We start from the raw sequence: 16,152 nt of genomic DNA on the forward strand, positions 1-16,152 counted from the left end.
GGGATGTGCAGAGCTCATGTTGCCCATGTGTCAGCTCAAGGTCAAGGTCACAATTGAAGGTCAAATATCAAACAATCAAATATTACACAGTATGTGGTGTCCGCTCTGTAAGTCCTACACTAATTGAAGGATTTTTAGCTCACCTGTCACAAAGTGACAGGGTGAGCTTTTGTGATCGCTTTTCGTCGTCCGGCGTCCGTCCGTCCATAAACTTTTGCTTTAAATGACATCTCCTCATAAACCACTGAGCCAATTTCATCCAAACTTCACAGGAACGTTCCTTTGGTGGTCACCTTTAAAAATTGTTCAAAGAATTTAATTCCATGCAGAACTCTGGTTGCCATGGCAACCGAAAGAAAAATCTTTAAATATCTTCTTTTAAACAACCCTAAGAGCTAGAGCTTTGATATTTGGCATGAAACATCTTCTAGTGAGTGTCTACCAAGTTTGTTCAAATAAAAGCCCTGGGGTCAAAATTGGCCCCGCCCCAGGGGGTCATTGATTTTCCCTATATGCATATAGTAAAAACTTTAAAAATCTTCTTTTAAAGAACCCAAAGAGCTAGAGCTAAGATATTTGGCATGAAACATCTTCTAGTGAGTGTCTACCAAGTTTGTTCAAATAAAAGCCCTGGGGTCAAAATTGGCCCCGCCCCAGGGGGTCATTGATTTTCCCTATATGCATATAGTAAAAACTTAAAAAATCTTCTTTTAAAGAACCCAAAGAGCTAGAGCTAAGATATTTGGCATGAAACATCTTCTAGTGAGTGTCTACCAAGTTTGTTCAAATAAAAGCCCTGGGGTCAAAATTAGCTCCGCCCCAGGGGGTCATTGATTTTCCTTATATGCATATAGTAAAATCTTAAAAAATCTTCTTTTAAAGAACCCAAAGAGCTACAGTTTAGATATTAAGCATGAAACATCTTCTAGTAAGTGTCTACAAAGTTTGTTTAGTTAAAAGCCCTGGGGTCAAAATTGGCCCTACCCCGGGGGTCATTGATTTTCCATATATGTGTATAGCAAAAACTTAAAAATCTTCCTTGAAAAAACCCAAATAGCTAGAGTTTAGATATTTAGCATGAAACATCTTCTAGCAAGTGTCTACAAAGTTTGTTCAAATTAAAGCCCTGGGGTCAAAACTGGCCCGCCTTGGGGTGTCATTGTTTTTAAACTATATGTGTATAGTAAACTTAAAAAATCTTCTTTTAAAAAACCGAATGAGCTAGAGCTTAGATGTTTAGCATGAAACATCTTCTTATGGGTGTCTACCAAGTTTGTTCAAATAAAAGCCCTTGGGTTAAAAATTTGCTCTGTTGGGGGGGGGGATAATTATTTTTTCAAATTCTAATGTGTGTAGTTAAAACTTAACATCATGAAACATCTTCTAATGGGTGTCTTCCTAGTTTGTTAAAATAAAAGCCCTGGGATTTAAACTGGCCCCGCTCCAGGGGGCCTATATACAGGTGAGCGACCTCAGGGCCATCATGGCCCTCTTGTTTTCAAACTTGGCTCAAATGTTCACCTTAACAGGGGGATGTGCAGATCCCATGTTGCCCATGTGTCAGCTCAAGGTCACAATTGAAGGTCAAATATCAAACAATCAAATATTACACAGTATGTGGTGTCCGCTCTGTAAGTCCTACACTAATTGAAAGATTTTCTTCAATCTTGGCTCAAATGTTCACCTCAACAAGGGGATGTGCAGAACCCATGTCACCCTTTTGCCGGCTTAAGGTCAAGGTCACACTTGAAGGTCAAATATTGACTTAGAAAATATTCTTAAATTTTAACATTTATTTGAATATTTCTGAATCTAGAAAAGATATTTGCTTGAAACTTAAAATATATATGAAGTGTTACAATTAAGATATGCTGGTCAAACTTCATTACTCTGTATTGCATTTGGTCAAAGTTATGCCCCTTTTTAAGTCTGCAAATTTACATACAATCAATACTAGACAATATGTTGTGTCCGCTCTATAAATTCTATACTAAAAAGTTATTCCCTTAACCACCTTTTCAAGTTGTCTTCTGTCAAGGACATTGGTGGGGGTATGAACCGCATTCAGCGATAGTTCTAGTTAGATATGTTAAATATGCCATGTCTTGTATTGTTGTATGGTGTTTTTGTCTACTTAAAAAACTGCCCATAATTTTGTTAAAACAATGAAAATGAAAAAAAACATTTTTTTTGGGGGGGGGGGGGGGGGGGGGAATTTTATATTACATGTATTTTCATACTTTTCAATATTAATATTACTTTTGTAAATCTTTAAACCGCCAATTATGTGTGGCGAAAAAACCATGTATATTGTGTTTATGCTAATAAAATACTTGACTTTTTGACTTAAGTAATGGATAGTCCAAGAAACCAAAGTCAATATGGTTTTTAGTAACTTAAAGCTTCCTAGCATTTTGAAACTAGAAAATAATGGTACTGGAAAGGAAAAAAGTGTAAAATATGTTATTTGCTTACTAAGTATTCTTAGACAGATTAACATAAATATGTGTGATTTATCTTAGAGTTTTATAAAACAATGTAATAAAAAAACTTTGGCTTTGTATACTGAATTATACCATGACATAGCATGTATCTGTATTTGTATAGTAAAAGATTAAGGTCGGTCACATTGTGCAAGAAAAGAAAGACAAAGTTACAATGTACATAAACATTTTGGATGCTTTTAGTATAAGGATATTTACAAAAGTTTTGAGTATGTCAGCATCCTGATATACAAAACAAAACAATGACGTAACTAGCCGCATTTTAAAATCAAAGTACTGAAGTACATTGGTTGGCTATATATTACTTTATATATAGGAAGCCTCCGTTGCCAAATGGTTTAGGTAGTTGACTTCAAACCTTTTGTGTTATAATCTTGTCAGAGACTGTACTGTATTCTTTTTTGTGAAGACACTTTTCACCTAGCTTCCGGAAGGTCGATGGTTCCACTCAGATTCCCGCCAGTGTCTTAATTAATGCACGAGGGAAACCAGTGGTTGAAAGTCCCAATATAACCTTAATATTGTCAGTGTGACATATTTAATTTTAACAAAAAAAAACCCGTTTTTCTTTTTTTTCACTTGTTTTTCATTTTGAAAAATTTTTCAGTCTGGGACAATTTTTTGGGGAAAAGAAACGGGTGTTTGGGGAAAAATTTTTTAAACATGCCCCGAGTACGATGTCCGTGGGCCAAAAATTTTTTATAAAAATATCTGTTTAGGGTTTTACCTACTTAACCCTTTTAGAAAGGGAAAGGGAAGGATTCTGTTTTAAGTTTTCTTTAAAAAAATTAGAATGAAATTTTTCAAAATTTGTCTACTCCCAAACTAATACAACACTGGGATTAAAACCCGTCCCTGGAAAAAAAGTCCTTTAAAGGAAAATCCCCATTACTTTACAGATGAAGAAAAAATGAGGGAAAAGATCATTTTTTGCACAGTAAGGTAATAAGTTTTTTTGAAAGTTTTCGTTTTAGGACTATTTCGGAAATTCCTGATACAAATGCTGACAAGTATGATCTTAGGTTTCTGACAGATTTCCTTGGTAACAAGAAATAGACAAGATAGCAAGATAATGGAAGTATAGAACATGCACAGCAACAGTAAAGCGAAAAATCAACAGCTGAAAAACAGACAAGAGGGCCAAGATGGCCCTAGGTCGTTCACCTGACAAATCAAACTCATCAGAGCAATTACTTAGGCAAGCATCCTGAACAAGTTTGATGACAATTGAGTCAAGATTGTGACCACTAGAGTGTTAACAAGGTTTTTCTATATTTGGATGGTGTGACCTAGTTTTTGACTTCAGGTGACCCATATTCGAACTTGACATAGAAATCATCAAAACAAACTTGCAGACCAATTTCCAGGATAATTGGTTAAAACAACAGTAGCAACAAGAGAGTTAACAATATTTTTTTTATTTTTAGCTCCTGTGACCTAGTTTTTTATTCGAGATTACCCATGCTCTAACTCAGCCGAGCAATTACCTAGACACGCATCCTGACAAAGTTTGATGATGATTGAGGCAAAAATGTGGCCACTAGAGTGTTAACGAACACATGTGGACGGACGGATGACGGTCATTCAACGATCAAAAAAACTTCTGAGCAAGCTCTGGTGAGCTCATAAAAATTGTGGCATGTTTGCAGAGGGTAAACTTTTAATCCCTAGTGCATAAACTGATTCTCAACATTATATTTTTATAATTGTATCTGTGCTTCATTTAAGAAATCCGTAGTGCTCAAAGTCATAAAGGGGTCAAAGTAAACAAAATGTTTAATAATTAACACTACCGTGTATATTTGTATAAATTCTTTTTCAAAAAGGTACATTATGTCTATGATTTAAATTCTGCTGCACTGTGTCCAATGATGTTACTGTTAATACTGGAAGATGAATGTATGTGCATGTGCTACATAATGTAAGTATTTATGTCTTCAGTATTAATAAAATTTATTTTTGCGCATCCTTTGTTGCTTATTTATTTTTCTCCGTTAAGTATTGAAAACAAGTGTGTTTATAACTGGACTTTTGCTATGTTTGGCGTATGGTTTAAGTTGATAGTTGTCGTCTAACACTTTGTTTTGGTTTCGATTATTTGAACCCATAGATTATTCGAAGTAAATTTTAGTCACAAGCAATTCGAACAACCGAGGTTGGACTGTAATTTGAAAGGTCTCGCCCTAAGGATTGAAATATTCTGTTCAGTATCAAGGAAGTTATGACCAACGTTCTAGTTTTTGGACATATAAGCCTCAAAGGTCAAGGTCATTATGAGGTCACGGTCACAGAAATATATGCTGTTAGAAAGGGATTGTCCAAGATGTTGTTGTGAAAAGCTGACAAGTGACAAAACTATGAAAGAAAAATCAATTATGATATAATCAAATGTTCAATATTTTTGCACAATATGACCTTGTCAATAAATAGTAGAGATTTCTATGCTATAATGGAAAAGACAACAATTTGAAATCTGAAGTCAATCCCTTCAAAAACAAGAATGATAAGTGCAAAAAAGTTTTTAAAGTAAAAATATTAGTTATCTTGAAAACAGATGCTAGATTTATGAACCTTGTCATGCATGATGTAATGACTAAGAGCAAATAATCATCTAAAGTGTAGAGTAGATACTATTTATAATAAGAAATGTCAAACGACAAATATGCCCGCTTTCTAGCCCTTGACTAACATTGTTGGTAAGTTTGTTATAGAAACTTACCATAAATGAGTCCGGCCTTACTTCCTCTATTTTGGGAAAACGCCACATGGCAAATTTGGGAAATTTGTATCGTTAAATTTCAATTTGGGAAAAAAGTTACCGTGAAATTTGCAAATTTGGGAAAATATGCTAGCATTTAAGGTGTTACAATTGTTACAATAAATCTTAATTAAACTGTGCAGCTTTTTCTGTCATATCAAAAATACAAGGACGGGCTAAAATGTGTGCAAATGTAAAACTGATATCAATTAAAAATCCTGTTTATATTCACAAAACATGAATATATTCCATAACGCTATTTCATGACACCAAAATTGAAAATGCGGTACTTTTTCTTTTAAATTGCGGACTTCTAGATTGGGAATATTTTTTTGGGATTGGGAGAAAAAAAACATGATTTTGATGGGGAATTGAGCCCATATTCGGACACGTGGGATAGTGGGGAAATGCCTATGCGTACATGGAAGTGTTCAGTTATGGAAAAAAGAAAATAATGACCTACTAGTTATAACTAAGCAATAAGTGAAATATAAAGACATTGATTTTAGAACTAGTGACCCAGTTATGACTAATAAATGTGTGAAATCAAAAGACTTTATGATAAAAAGTTTTAAAGGTAATAAGTGGAAACCATAGTTACATTTAAGGCCCTCGACCTTATCCTTTGAACTAGTGACCCTAAAATCATCAGGGGTCATCTACTACATATGGCTATTCAATATGTGAAATATGAAGACCTTGTGATAAAGAGTTTTCGAGATAATCAGCAGAAACCAATCTGACATTTAAGGCATCTGTGACCTTGACCTTTTATCCAGTTACCCTTAAATCAATAAGGGCCATCTAAAAGTTATTACCAATCATTTTGTGAAATATGAAGACTTTTAATAAATAGTTTTCAAGATAATAAGCAGAAACCATTCTGTAATTTAAGACCCCAGTGACCTTGGCCTTTGAACAAGTGACCCCAAAATCAATAGGGGTCATCTACTAGTTATGATCAATCACTATGTGAAATATGAAGACTGTGATAAATAGCTTACAAGATAGTGAGCTTAAACTATGTTAACATTCAATGCCCCTGTGACCTTGACCTTTGACACACTGATCCTAATATCAATAGGGGACATCTTCTAGTTATGAGCAATCACTATGAGAAATATTAAGATTTTGTGATGAATGTTTTACAAGAAAATTAGCGGAAACCATTCTGTTATCTAAGGTCCTGTGACCTTAACCTTTAACATGCCTGCCCCAAAATCTAAAGGGGTCATCTACTAGATATGACCAATCACTATGTGAAATATGAAGGCTTTGTGATAAACAATTTTCAAGATAATCAGTGGAAACTATTCTGACATTTAAAGCCATGCTGACATTGACCTTTGTTCTGGTGAACCCAAAATCAATAGGGGATCTACTAGATATGACCAATCACTTTGTGAAATATGAAGGATTTGTGATGAATAATTTTCAAGATAATGAGCGGAAACCATTCTTACATTTAAGGCCCCTGTGACCTTGACCTATGACCTAGTGACCCAAAAATCAATTTTGGTCATCTACAAGTTATTGCAAATCACTATGTGAAATATGAAGACTGTGATGAACAGTTTTCAAGATAATCAGCGCAAACCATTCTGAAATTTAGTGCCCCTGTGACCTTGACCATTGGCCTGCTAACCCCAAAATCAAGATGAATATAATTAGCGGAAACAATTCTGGCATTTAAGGCCGTTTTTACCTGGTGAACAAAAAACAATAGGGGTCTGACCAATCACTATGTGAAATATGAGGACTTTGTGATAAATAATTTTTACAGATAATCTGCGGAAACCCTTCTGACATTTTAGGTCCCTGTGACCTTGACCTTTGACCTAGTGATCCAAAAGTATAAAAAAAAAATGTCAATACTGGTTATAACCAATCCCAATGTGAAATATGAAGATTTTGTGATGTATAGTTTTCAGGAAAATCAACAGAAAACATTTTAATATTTACTGCCCTAGTGAATCCAAATCAATAGGGGTCATCTACTAGTCATGACCTATCACTATGTGAAATATGAAAGCTTTGTGATAAACAGTTTTCAAGATAATCAGCGGAAATCATTTTGACATTTAAGGCATCTGTGATTTTCGACCTGGTGACCCCAAAATCAATAGAGGTCTTCTTCTAGTTATGACCAATCACCATGTGAAATATGAAGACTTTGTGATGAATACTTTTCAAGATAATCAGCTGAAAACATTCTGACATTTAAGGACCCTGTGACCTTGACTACCTACGGACAGACAGACCTACCGACCGACGTACCGACATTAGCAAAACAATATACCCCCTCTTCTTCGAAGGGGGAAAATTTATATTAATAACAAATATAATGCTAAAAAATATATATACCAATAATTCTGGGAATAGTCAGGAGCTTTTGTTCTGAATTTCATCCTTTTGACAAGGAGTTTAAAAAAATAACATAATTTCCAAGTTCAAGGGGGGAATAATTTTAGAAATAGTCATGCTAGAGTTATGAACCTTGTCACACAACATTTGGGGGGAAAATGTATTTAAAGAAGTTATAATATTTCTTTAAGAAAATTCTAAGTTCAAGGGAAGATAAATCTTCTGATTGGTCAATAGCAACGAAACGAAACGTTTGGCACATGGATGCCTAATGGCGTAGAAAGCAATCGAAAGACTATGTAGAGGTTTGAAACTCCTCGAATTTTGCGTGTATCAAATGCTACTGACGGTTGTGAGTGGTCCCATTTAATGTATTTAGTAATATTATTTAGTATATTCAAGTAATTTTGACCCATACTCGGCTAACAAACATGTATCAGTCTATGTTAACAAACCGAATCGTTGTGCCAATTATTAGTCTACCAGGGAGTTTTAGCACGAATGCGCTCGTGTCGCTGATAGATATTTCATGAACAGGAAGGGCTAGAGACGTTTGGTTGGTCTCATTGGAAGCTTAATAAAAACGTGAAATAATGGTAAAAGTGTTTTCAATTGTCGGGACAATTGTTTTCACAACGTCCCGTTAAATGATCCCCTTGCTCGTAGACTCGAATCTGGAGATTCCCGCCTTCTCTTGATTTATAGTTTATTTTTAATGGAGCTCATATTTCCCTTTTTACACATTTAAGATGAACACAGTCTGAGGTATTTTTCATCAATGTGGTCATATTTTCGTCCTAGGTCCAATACTTGTGCCTGTGATATTTACATGCAGGAAAAAACTATTACCTTGTCACAATACAATCCTGCATTTATATAATAAAAAACGTCTAGCCTTTTGTAAAACACTTACCTTTTCGCCAACATATCTCGTCAGATTTGGTTTCTTTTAGTCGATCGTCTAGTATCTTACAACTTGACAATGTGCTTCTCCATTACTGTTTATGAGTTAGGCTTTTTCATTACCCTTTTTGTTACTCATGCCACTTAAAACAAATGTTGTTTATTTTTGTTGTATTTTCTTTCTTATTGAAAAATGATTTTGAACGTTAAGTATACAAAAATCTAATGACAATGTCTCAAAGATTATTTGATATATTCAAATGTCTTCATACTCATAATTATATCAGACTATTGCTAATTTAACAACTACTCTAAAATTGTTTATTTCTAAAAGGTCTTTTAGATGGAACTTCCCGTAAAAAAACTTAAAGTTCTTTCGGGATATTAGCGAAATCCTATGAGCTATAGTATATAATTTTGTACTTTGTATCATCACCAATTTTGAATTACTAATTTTACTATAGTTACATGTAAAATCCATTTAACTTTGTCGCCATCTGTTCTCGTAATAGTTCTTGAGACAGAACATGAAAATTTTGAAAAGGAGATCCCGCGTAGGAAATGGAAAAGCGTAACAAATAATTGACATTTGCAGACTTGACTCTATTCTCTGACAGTCGATATAATACTGACAATAATTTTTCCAGCCGCGTAACACCGATTTTTAGGGATGGTCCATTTTAAATACTATAAATTTTGTGGATCAGAAAAGTGTTACAGAATATCTGAAATTACAAGTGAACACAAAGTATTGAACATCACTTAATGTGAATTAAAGTAATTATAAGTGGTAATCTCAATTGACAAAATTGCTTTTTTGGAAATAAAATGATTTCAAAACTATGATATCAACATGCAACTCTGAATTCTTGAATATATTAACAGTAAACAACAATATTTTAGGAGTGAGTCCCTTTTAAACTAAGATTTTTTTTTTTTAAAAAACTATTGATAGTTTTAACCCTGAACAGATGAGCATCAACATCACACTTGTAATTATCTGATATAAAGGCTAAAATATTTAAAAAAAATCTCATCATATATTCAAGCTTTAGTTTACTATTATGTAAACAATAAATAAGCCTCGGTTTCTTTTACATAACTTTTGATTGGCTGTTATTTTGCTTCCTAGTCGGTTTAACTTTCGGCAAGAGTAGACTTATCGTATCATGAAACGAGATTTAGTTGTAATAAAGTTATGTTTTCAAAAGCATAATAGTTATAAGGTTTTGCTACTTCACCAACGGAAGGTTTTTTTATTAAGTTGTAAGTAATATTTATTATTTTTGTTTAAACAAATCATGATTATACTAATTTTCATTGTTCCTTTTTACAGCTATTCAATTATTTTTTTTAAAATACATTATACGTTATTTTTTCAACACCTTATATATAAATTAACTTTAAGTATTTGTGAAACGTTGTCATTTTCATTTTATTTTCAATGCACAATGTCTCTCTTCTTATTCCTTTTTAGTCATTCTTGTGCAGATTTTGGTTTAAAAACTGTGAAAAACAGCTATACCAAAGACTTCAAACTCCATAGTCATATGCGTTATTTCAATTTTTCTTTCTACACTATTAGATAGAACGTAAAATATATTGTAAAACCATTATTTGTAGTGCTTGTCCGTGAAGATAATATGTAAATATACAACAAAACGAACTTATTATATCCTAGCTTACGTCAATTTCATAATCATATTGCTTTGTCATTAATTTAAATATTTTGACAATTTCAGCATCAGCGCTATTACGAGTGTATTACAATTAATTATATAGATAATTGGTGTACACTAATTTTGCAAGTTATTTTGGTCCCGCGAATATTTCCAGTGCCTTACGAACATGAGTTGAAAACAGCACCGCATAAATAATTTATTTTTGAACAGGGATTGTTTAAGTGGAGGTTTTTTATTTACTTGTCGTAAAAAGTCCTTAATAATCAATCTACATGTAGTTTTTGGTTCTTTTTTGACACCTATATGTATATTCTAAATAGGATTATTAATATTTTATATTATAATAAGTTGCCTCAAAATACTCGTCTAAAATCAAACAAATAACAATTTATGTGTTTGAATTTTGTGTTTCATACTTACATGTCTTTAACCTTTCCTACTGTAACAACTGTAAAACAAAGCTATACAAAATATAGCCAAAAATCAATATTCTGTATTTGCTTATTCAGTTATCAGCAAGATTAAAGATTCAATCTTGTATGTGCCTATTAAACAGACATATCTTTGCATTATTGATTTTAAGCGATATGCCCACAATGTCATGAATCGTCTCTATATGTAACGCGCACAATGTGATAATATTGCCGTTAAAGATAATAACAACAATAAACATGTTTTCATAGGTAAAAGAATAAATTTAACTTACTTTACATTTATGGAACTGTAGCTATTATGATGAAATATTAATTGTTTAGGAAAACAGTATCATAAAGTACAGTAGCTCGGACGTTTCGGTTGCCAAAAATAGCGTTGTTCGTGCGTCCGTTTTTCGTGTAACGTGTGTGCGTATAACGTGCAACGTGCGTTTGTTAAAACGCTTTCTCAAGCGTGCATCGTTTACAAGCGTTTAACGGTTATAGTTTTCCGTATATCGTTTTTCATTTTTCGTGCGTTTGAGAGTGTGCGTCGTTTGCTCTCGTTTAGCGTGCGTATGCGTCCGTTTATCGTTTGGTCCAGAATAGCGTGAGTCTGCGTCTGTTATTAGTTTAGAATATATAGTCTAAGCGAAATGTTGGTAAACTTTATATGATAGTATTCGACAGTTCTGTTGTTTTTTTGTTTTTGTTTTCAAGTAAAATCTTTTCTATAAATAACATAAATTTGATGTTGTTAACTCTAACATTCGATCTTATTTGTGACCCTATGATGAAGTATCATGAACACAGGACATCGACGCGCGTTATTTACACCGAAGATTAGGCATTTAATTATATTTTACAGACGCAAAGAATTTAATTACTCTTCAATTGCAAAGTTGCTGTTAATAAAATAATCTTTGAAATGTATAAGACAGGGTGTAAGAAAACTTTTGCAGAACTATAAACAAACGAGGAACGTAAATGTACTTAAAACGTACAGTATTATATTCAGCGCTTGAAACTGCATTTTGTCATTGTAAGTTTGAACGGTTACGTGTAAAGATAACAAGTGAATGATAAATTCAATATGCAGATTGGTTTTCCACTCAAAAAGTATCTCAGTAAAAAAAACTTACCTGAGATTGATGTATGATATTTTTAATCCAGCGGTACAGCAACAATTACTTGAAGTAGCACTAATTTACATGTATAAATTCGGAAAAGCAATAAACAGATGTCGGATATATATGTCCTTTAATAATGCCTTAATTTCACACTTACAATAGTTTCTCACAGATATACCCGCGATGTCAATTAGCGCATTACACAGATAAAAGACTCGATAATATCCCATCGACATTGTTTTCAGAGACACCTTATTTATTTGTGAAGGGTAATTAACGACCGGATTTACTTTTATTCTACTTGTGTGAAATTCAAAGAACCAATTAAACCTTTTACATAAAGATCAATTGTTATATCAATAAAAAGATTATAGAAAATATAAATGTTCAAGACTATTTGAATATATTAACGTTATAGTTATATATGAATATAATAGGCAAAAAATTGCTGTTGAACGTTTTGAAACGTTCGGACGAAACGTTCTATTTTGCGTGCGATTCAAAGCGTTTCGAGAAGGCGCATATCGTTTAGCGTATATCGTTTTTCGTTTTGCTTGCGTCTGCGTATTTCGTTTGGTATTTCGTGCGTTTTTTTCCGAGCGTGCGTTTTGCCTGTTAACTGAAACGTTCACCCTACTGTAGAAGACACTTACGTTCTTCAGTTCATAAACCCTGCTAAAGTATTTTGATACATGAACGGTATTCTGAACTACTATAACATGAATGCACTTACAAAATGTAACAACTTACATATTACGAATTGTGATTTAATCTCATTCCAACACTTTCGTGCTAAAGCTGTAATTTTATTGCGGCGCAAAATGACACGAGTATTTCTAAATGACAATGACATGCTTTTAGCGGGGATGTCATTCAATTGACCAGTGTATGTATTATCAGTCAAATCACAGTTTTTTCTTTTCGTCTATAATTCAAATTACAAGGCAAGTAAGAATTCTTAATAATAAAACAGTTGCATGAAATTGGCTGTTTTATATAATAAATTCAATATAATTTGAAATGTATTTTAAGAAATAAAGAAAAGAATGTTTTTGCAATATTATAAACGACATTTATTATTTTTGTTTTAATCAAGGTATTCTAAATTTGCATAAATGTCTCACAACATATACGACAAAGAAACTCGAAACTGGGTCAAAGGCAACTTTGCACTAAAATCAACGAAATCAGCTTTATGTAAGTGTATTGAAGACAAACTCAATACATTTGTAGACAGCCTTGCATACAGAAAGCCAGAATTGACACTATTTCTTCATTGTCTGAAGACCAATAACATATGCAAATTGACACAATTAAAGAAGCCTCCGAAAACAGGGAACAAATTAAAATTTCAAAAGACAGAATTTCATTGTAAACACGACGCTTGTATTCAACTAATGAAGGAATTTGTCGGCATTCACCAGGATCGCAATGTATTGAAAAACTGTTATGTTTGGGTAGCTTATCACACCAATGTTCCAAATCAAACGTCAGCTCTTGAAAGAAAAGACTTGATATGGCAATTATCAGCTTTGTACATGCATATCGACAATGGAGACGATAGGAAATGCAAGTCACTTGATGATCTTGATATTTCAAAAGTCATCAAAATAATGAGGAATTGTACAGAGCTATGGCCAGACGGCATCCTTACGCATTTGGATAAAGTAAGTTATATTACGTGCTATTTTGTATAAATAACATGAACAATTTGCATTTTCCTTTAGAAAATTTCAATATGTATTGAACCAAGTTTATACATGGAATTCGAGAAAAGAAAGTATTGAATGTTTAAGATAGATCTATGAATTAAGTTTCTGTACTGTGCATTACATAAACATGTTTGCTAGGTGGGATTGAATTTTTACAAGATTTCCGTTTTTTTAATGCAAGTTTTCCTTTCTATTCGACAGGTTTTGAATTGGAGAAATATATTGATGCATTCCCCAGATCTTAAAATGGATGACCGAAATGTGACGAGCATGCTTTCTGATTCGCGAGGGCTTCTCGAATTCCTGCAAAACCCTTCAAGATATATTGACAATGCATTAAAAACTCTCCAGAGAGTATGTTTGCCAATACATATCTAAACTCATTTTGGAAGATTACGATAGAAATTAAATGATAAAATATTTGACAAGCATAGGTCAATTTAATATTTAAAATGTAAAAAAGAAATTGAAATGATTGAAATATTGATATATAATTATAGAAATTTTCAAAATCATGCACTATTAACTATCTTTCTTTTATTTTTTATTTTCAAAATAATTTAGCTTTTAGAAAACGAAATTTACATTGGTAACCTACCAGAGGAAATGAAAGAAGTTTTGAAAAAAGCAAGTAATGCAAAAGAAAGGATAGAACGCTTATACCGTTCCGTTGATTCAGGCTCATATATAAAGACAGATCTAAAATCGGTACTTGGCCTGTTAGGCGATATATGTCAAACAGAAGTAAGTGAATTTTCCGTTCTAGTTTCTTATAATGTATCAGCGATATTCACTTGTACTGATGCACCATGTATTATATTCCATCTAAAGTCTAAAACAAATGTAACGTATGTACGTAATGTATATATTTTTTTAACATCAGATTACAGTTTTGTAAAGGAGAACATATTTTGCTAAAGTTAATTAATCAGTAACAGAATGTTTGTAATACCAAAATAATTGTGTGGATATTTACTGTGCATATAAAGCAGTAAAAACTAGTTTTAAACAAAGGAAAGGTTGACATTAGGCTATCAGTTAATAAAAAGTGTGATTTATATATATGTTAAATATATTGTAAGATTCCTCATGTCGTTATTTTGTTTTGAAAAATAGTTAACTTTGTTTTTTATCCAAAATTAATTAGAATACTGTATTTCCACAATTTTCAGGCAATGCCTTTGAGCTTTGAACCACGTAATTACAAAATAGAAATTGAGATGTTCATCGAAAGTCAGATTCAAGCGATAGACTCTGATTTAGCCTCATGTGACATCACACCGTCTGAGAAAACCCAATTGAAAAATACTCGTGGAATAATTGAAAACGTTCAAAAGGTTTTAAACTGTATATTGCTTGCAAAAACGAACAGTTGTCATATAGTTTGATAAACTATATTGTACTATTGAAATCACGATATGATATTTAATATAAATTTCTATAAATAAACGTAAAAGACTCTTAAGCATATACATTATAACAATTTCCGTCTCTATACATGCAAATGTTACCTATTGAGAGCAAAGATAGGTAAAGAAAAGAGTGTCAGTTTCATTTGTTTTTCGGGTCTGAGGCATCTCACAATTGCAAGTGTACAATTATGCGTTTTGTTATAGTTGTAAAAAGTTGCCAAGCGAGCGTTAGTGTACTCTTCTGAACCTTTTGGCAATCGTATACGTTCAGTGTAGTACATAGAAATATCTTTTAAGAAAAGGTTCTAGAAAGCTTGAATTATGTTTCTCCTTTTCATGATCTTTTATGAACATCCTAAAACATACAAAGTCAGTAAATTCATTTTTTTTCAATTTTGTTTACGCACTCAAATACGATCATATGTAAAATCATGATTTGCATTTACATGTGATTGAGATAATGCATATAAATTAATTTACAATTCAATTCCAGGTACTGAATGCGGAAACTGACAAAGAAACTCTCGTCCAATTCCAGATATTTTCGCAAAAGGAAAGCATGCACAATATAGAAACACGGTAAACATTTTATAATCATGTAAATACATATAATCTTTAAAATAAATGCAACAATCTAAAAAAAAAAGATAAGATAATCGTGCAAAAAAAGAACCAATTCAGGTTAACAAACAATAACTAACACTTAAAGACTAGATTGGCTGTTTAGTACTCTTACTCGTTTATGGATGGAATGCATTTTCCCATGATAAAAGAACTGTAACAGTATTATGAGGCTTTATAGAGCAATAACGATATAATATATTTTTCAAGGAAAGGGGTCTGTTTATGTTTTGGTTTTATATCATACAATAATTGATTAACGTGTATGTATACATTGACCAGAATGCCTATTCAATCATAGGATAAGCCAAGATGTTGAAATAAGTAAGTGTTTGCCACTGATCTTTATAAATAAAACGTGGTGTAATATCATTTAAGCTACAAATAGATTATGAATATTTCAAAAACATTGCACCCATTCATTCAAAGCGTTTAAACGTAGCATTTTCTAATTTTGCATGTTACTGCTTAGCATTGATTTACGCAAAAATAATCGTTAAATAACTCGTATGTGAAAACATACATAGTTGAACAATCCTTGAAGTGTCCATTCCGACGTTTGTTCAAACATATTTATTTCAGCTCGATTGCTGAATAGGTTCTTAAAATTTATATTAATTACTTTTAAACCAAGTCGAACAGGTGTTCTATGA

General features: G+C 32.6%; 1 protein-coding gene across 1 annotated transcript; it reads left to right on the top strand.

Moving 5' to 3' along the window:
• The first annotated feature begins 12,854 nt into the window (after window positions 1-12,854).
• LOC132724414 (uncharacterized) lies at window positions 12,855-15,725 on the top strand. The gene is made up of 5 exons (XM_060709275.1): window positions 12,855-13,421; window positions 13,668-13,820; window positions 14,031-14,210; window positions 14,639-14,803; window positions 15,372-15,725. The coding sequence occupies exons 1-5, from the start codon at window positions 12,870-12,872 to the stop codon at window positions 15,459-15,461; spliced, it is 1,140 nt and encodes a 379-aa protein (XP_060565258.1). The 5' UTR covers window positions 12,855-12,869; the 3' UTR covers window positions 15,462-15,725.
• The last annotated feature ends 427 nt before the right edge of the window (window positions 15,726-16,152 follow it).

The sequence above is a fragment of the Ruditapes philippinarum genome, unplaced genomic scaffold (genome assembly GCF_026571515.1).
Source record: "Ruditapes philippinarum isolate M1 unplaced genomic scaffold, ASM2657151v2 ctg1049_1_1_1_1, whole genome shotgun sequence".
Taxonomy (NCBI): domain Eukaryota; kingdom Metazoa; phylum Mollusca; class Bivalvia; order Venerida; family Veneridae; genus Ruditapes; species Ruditapes philippinarum.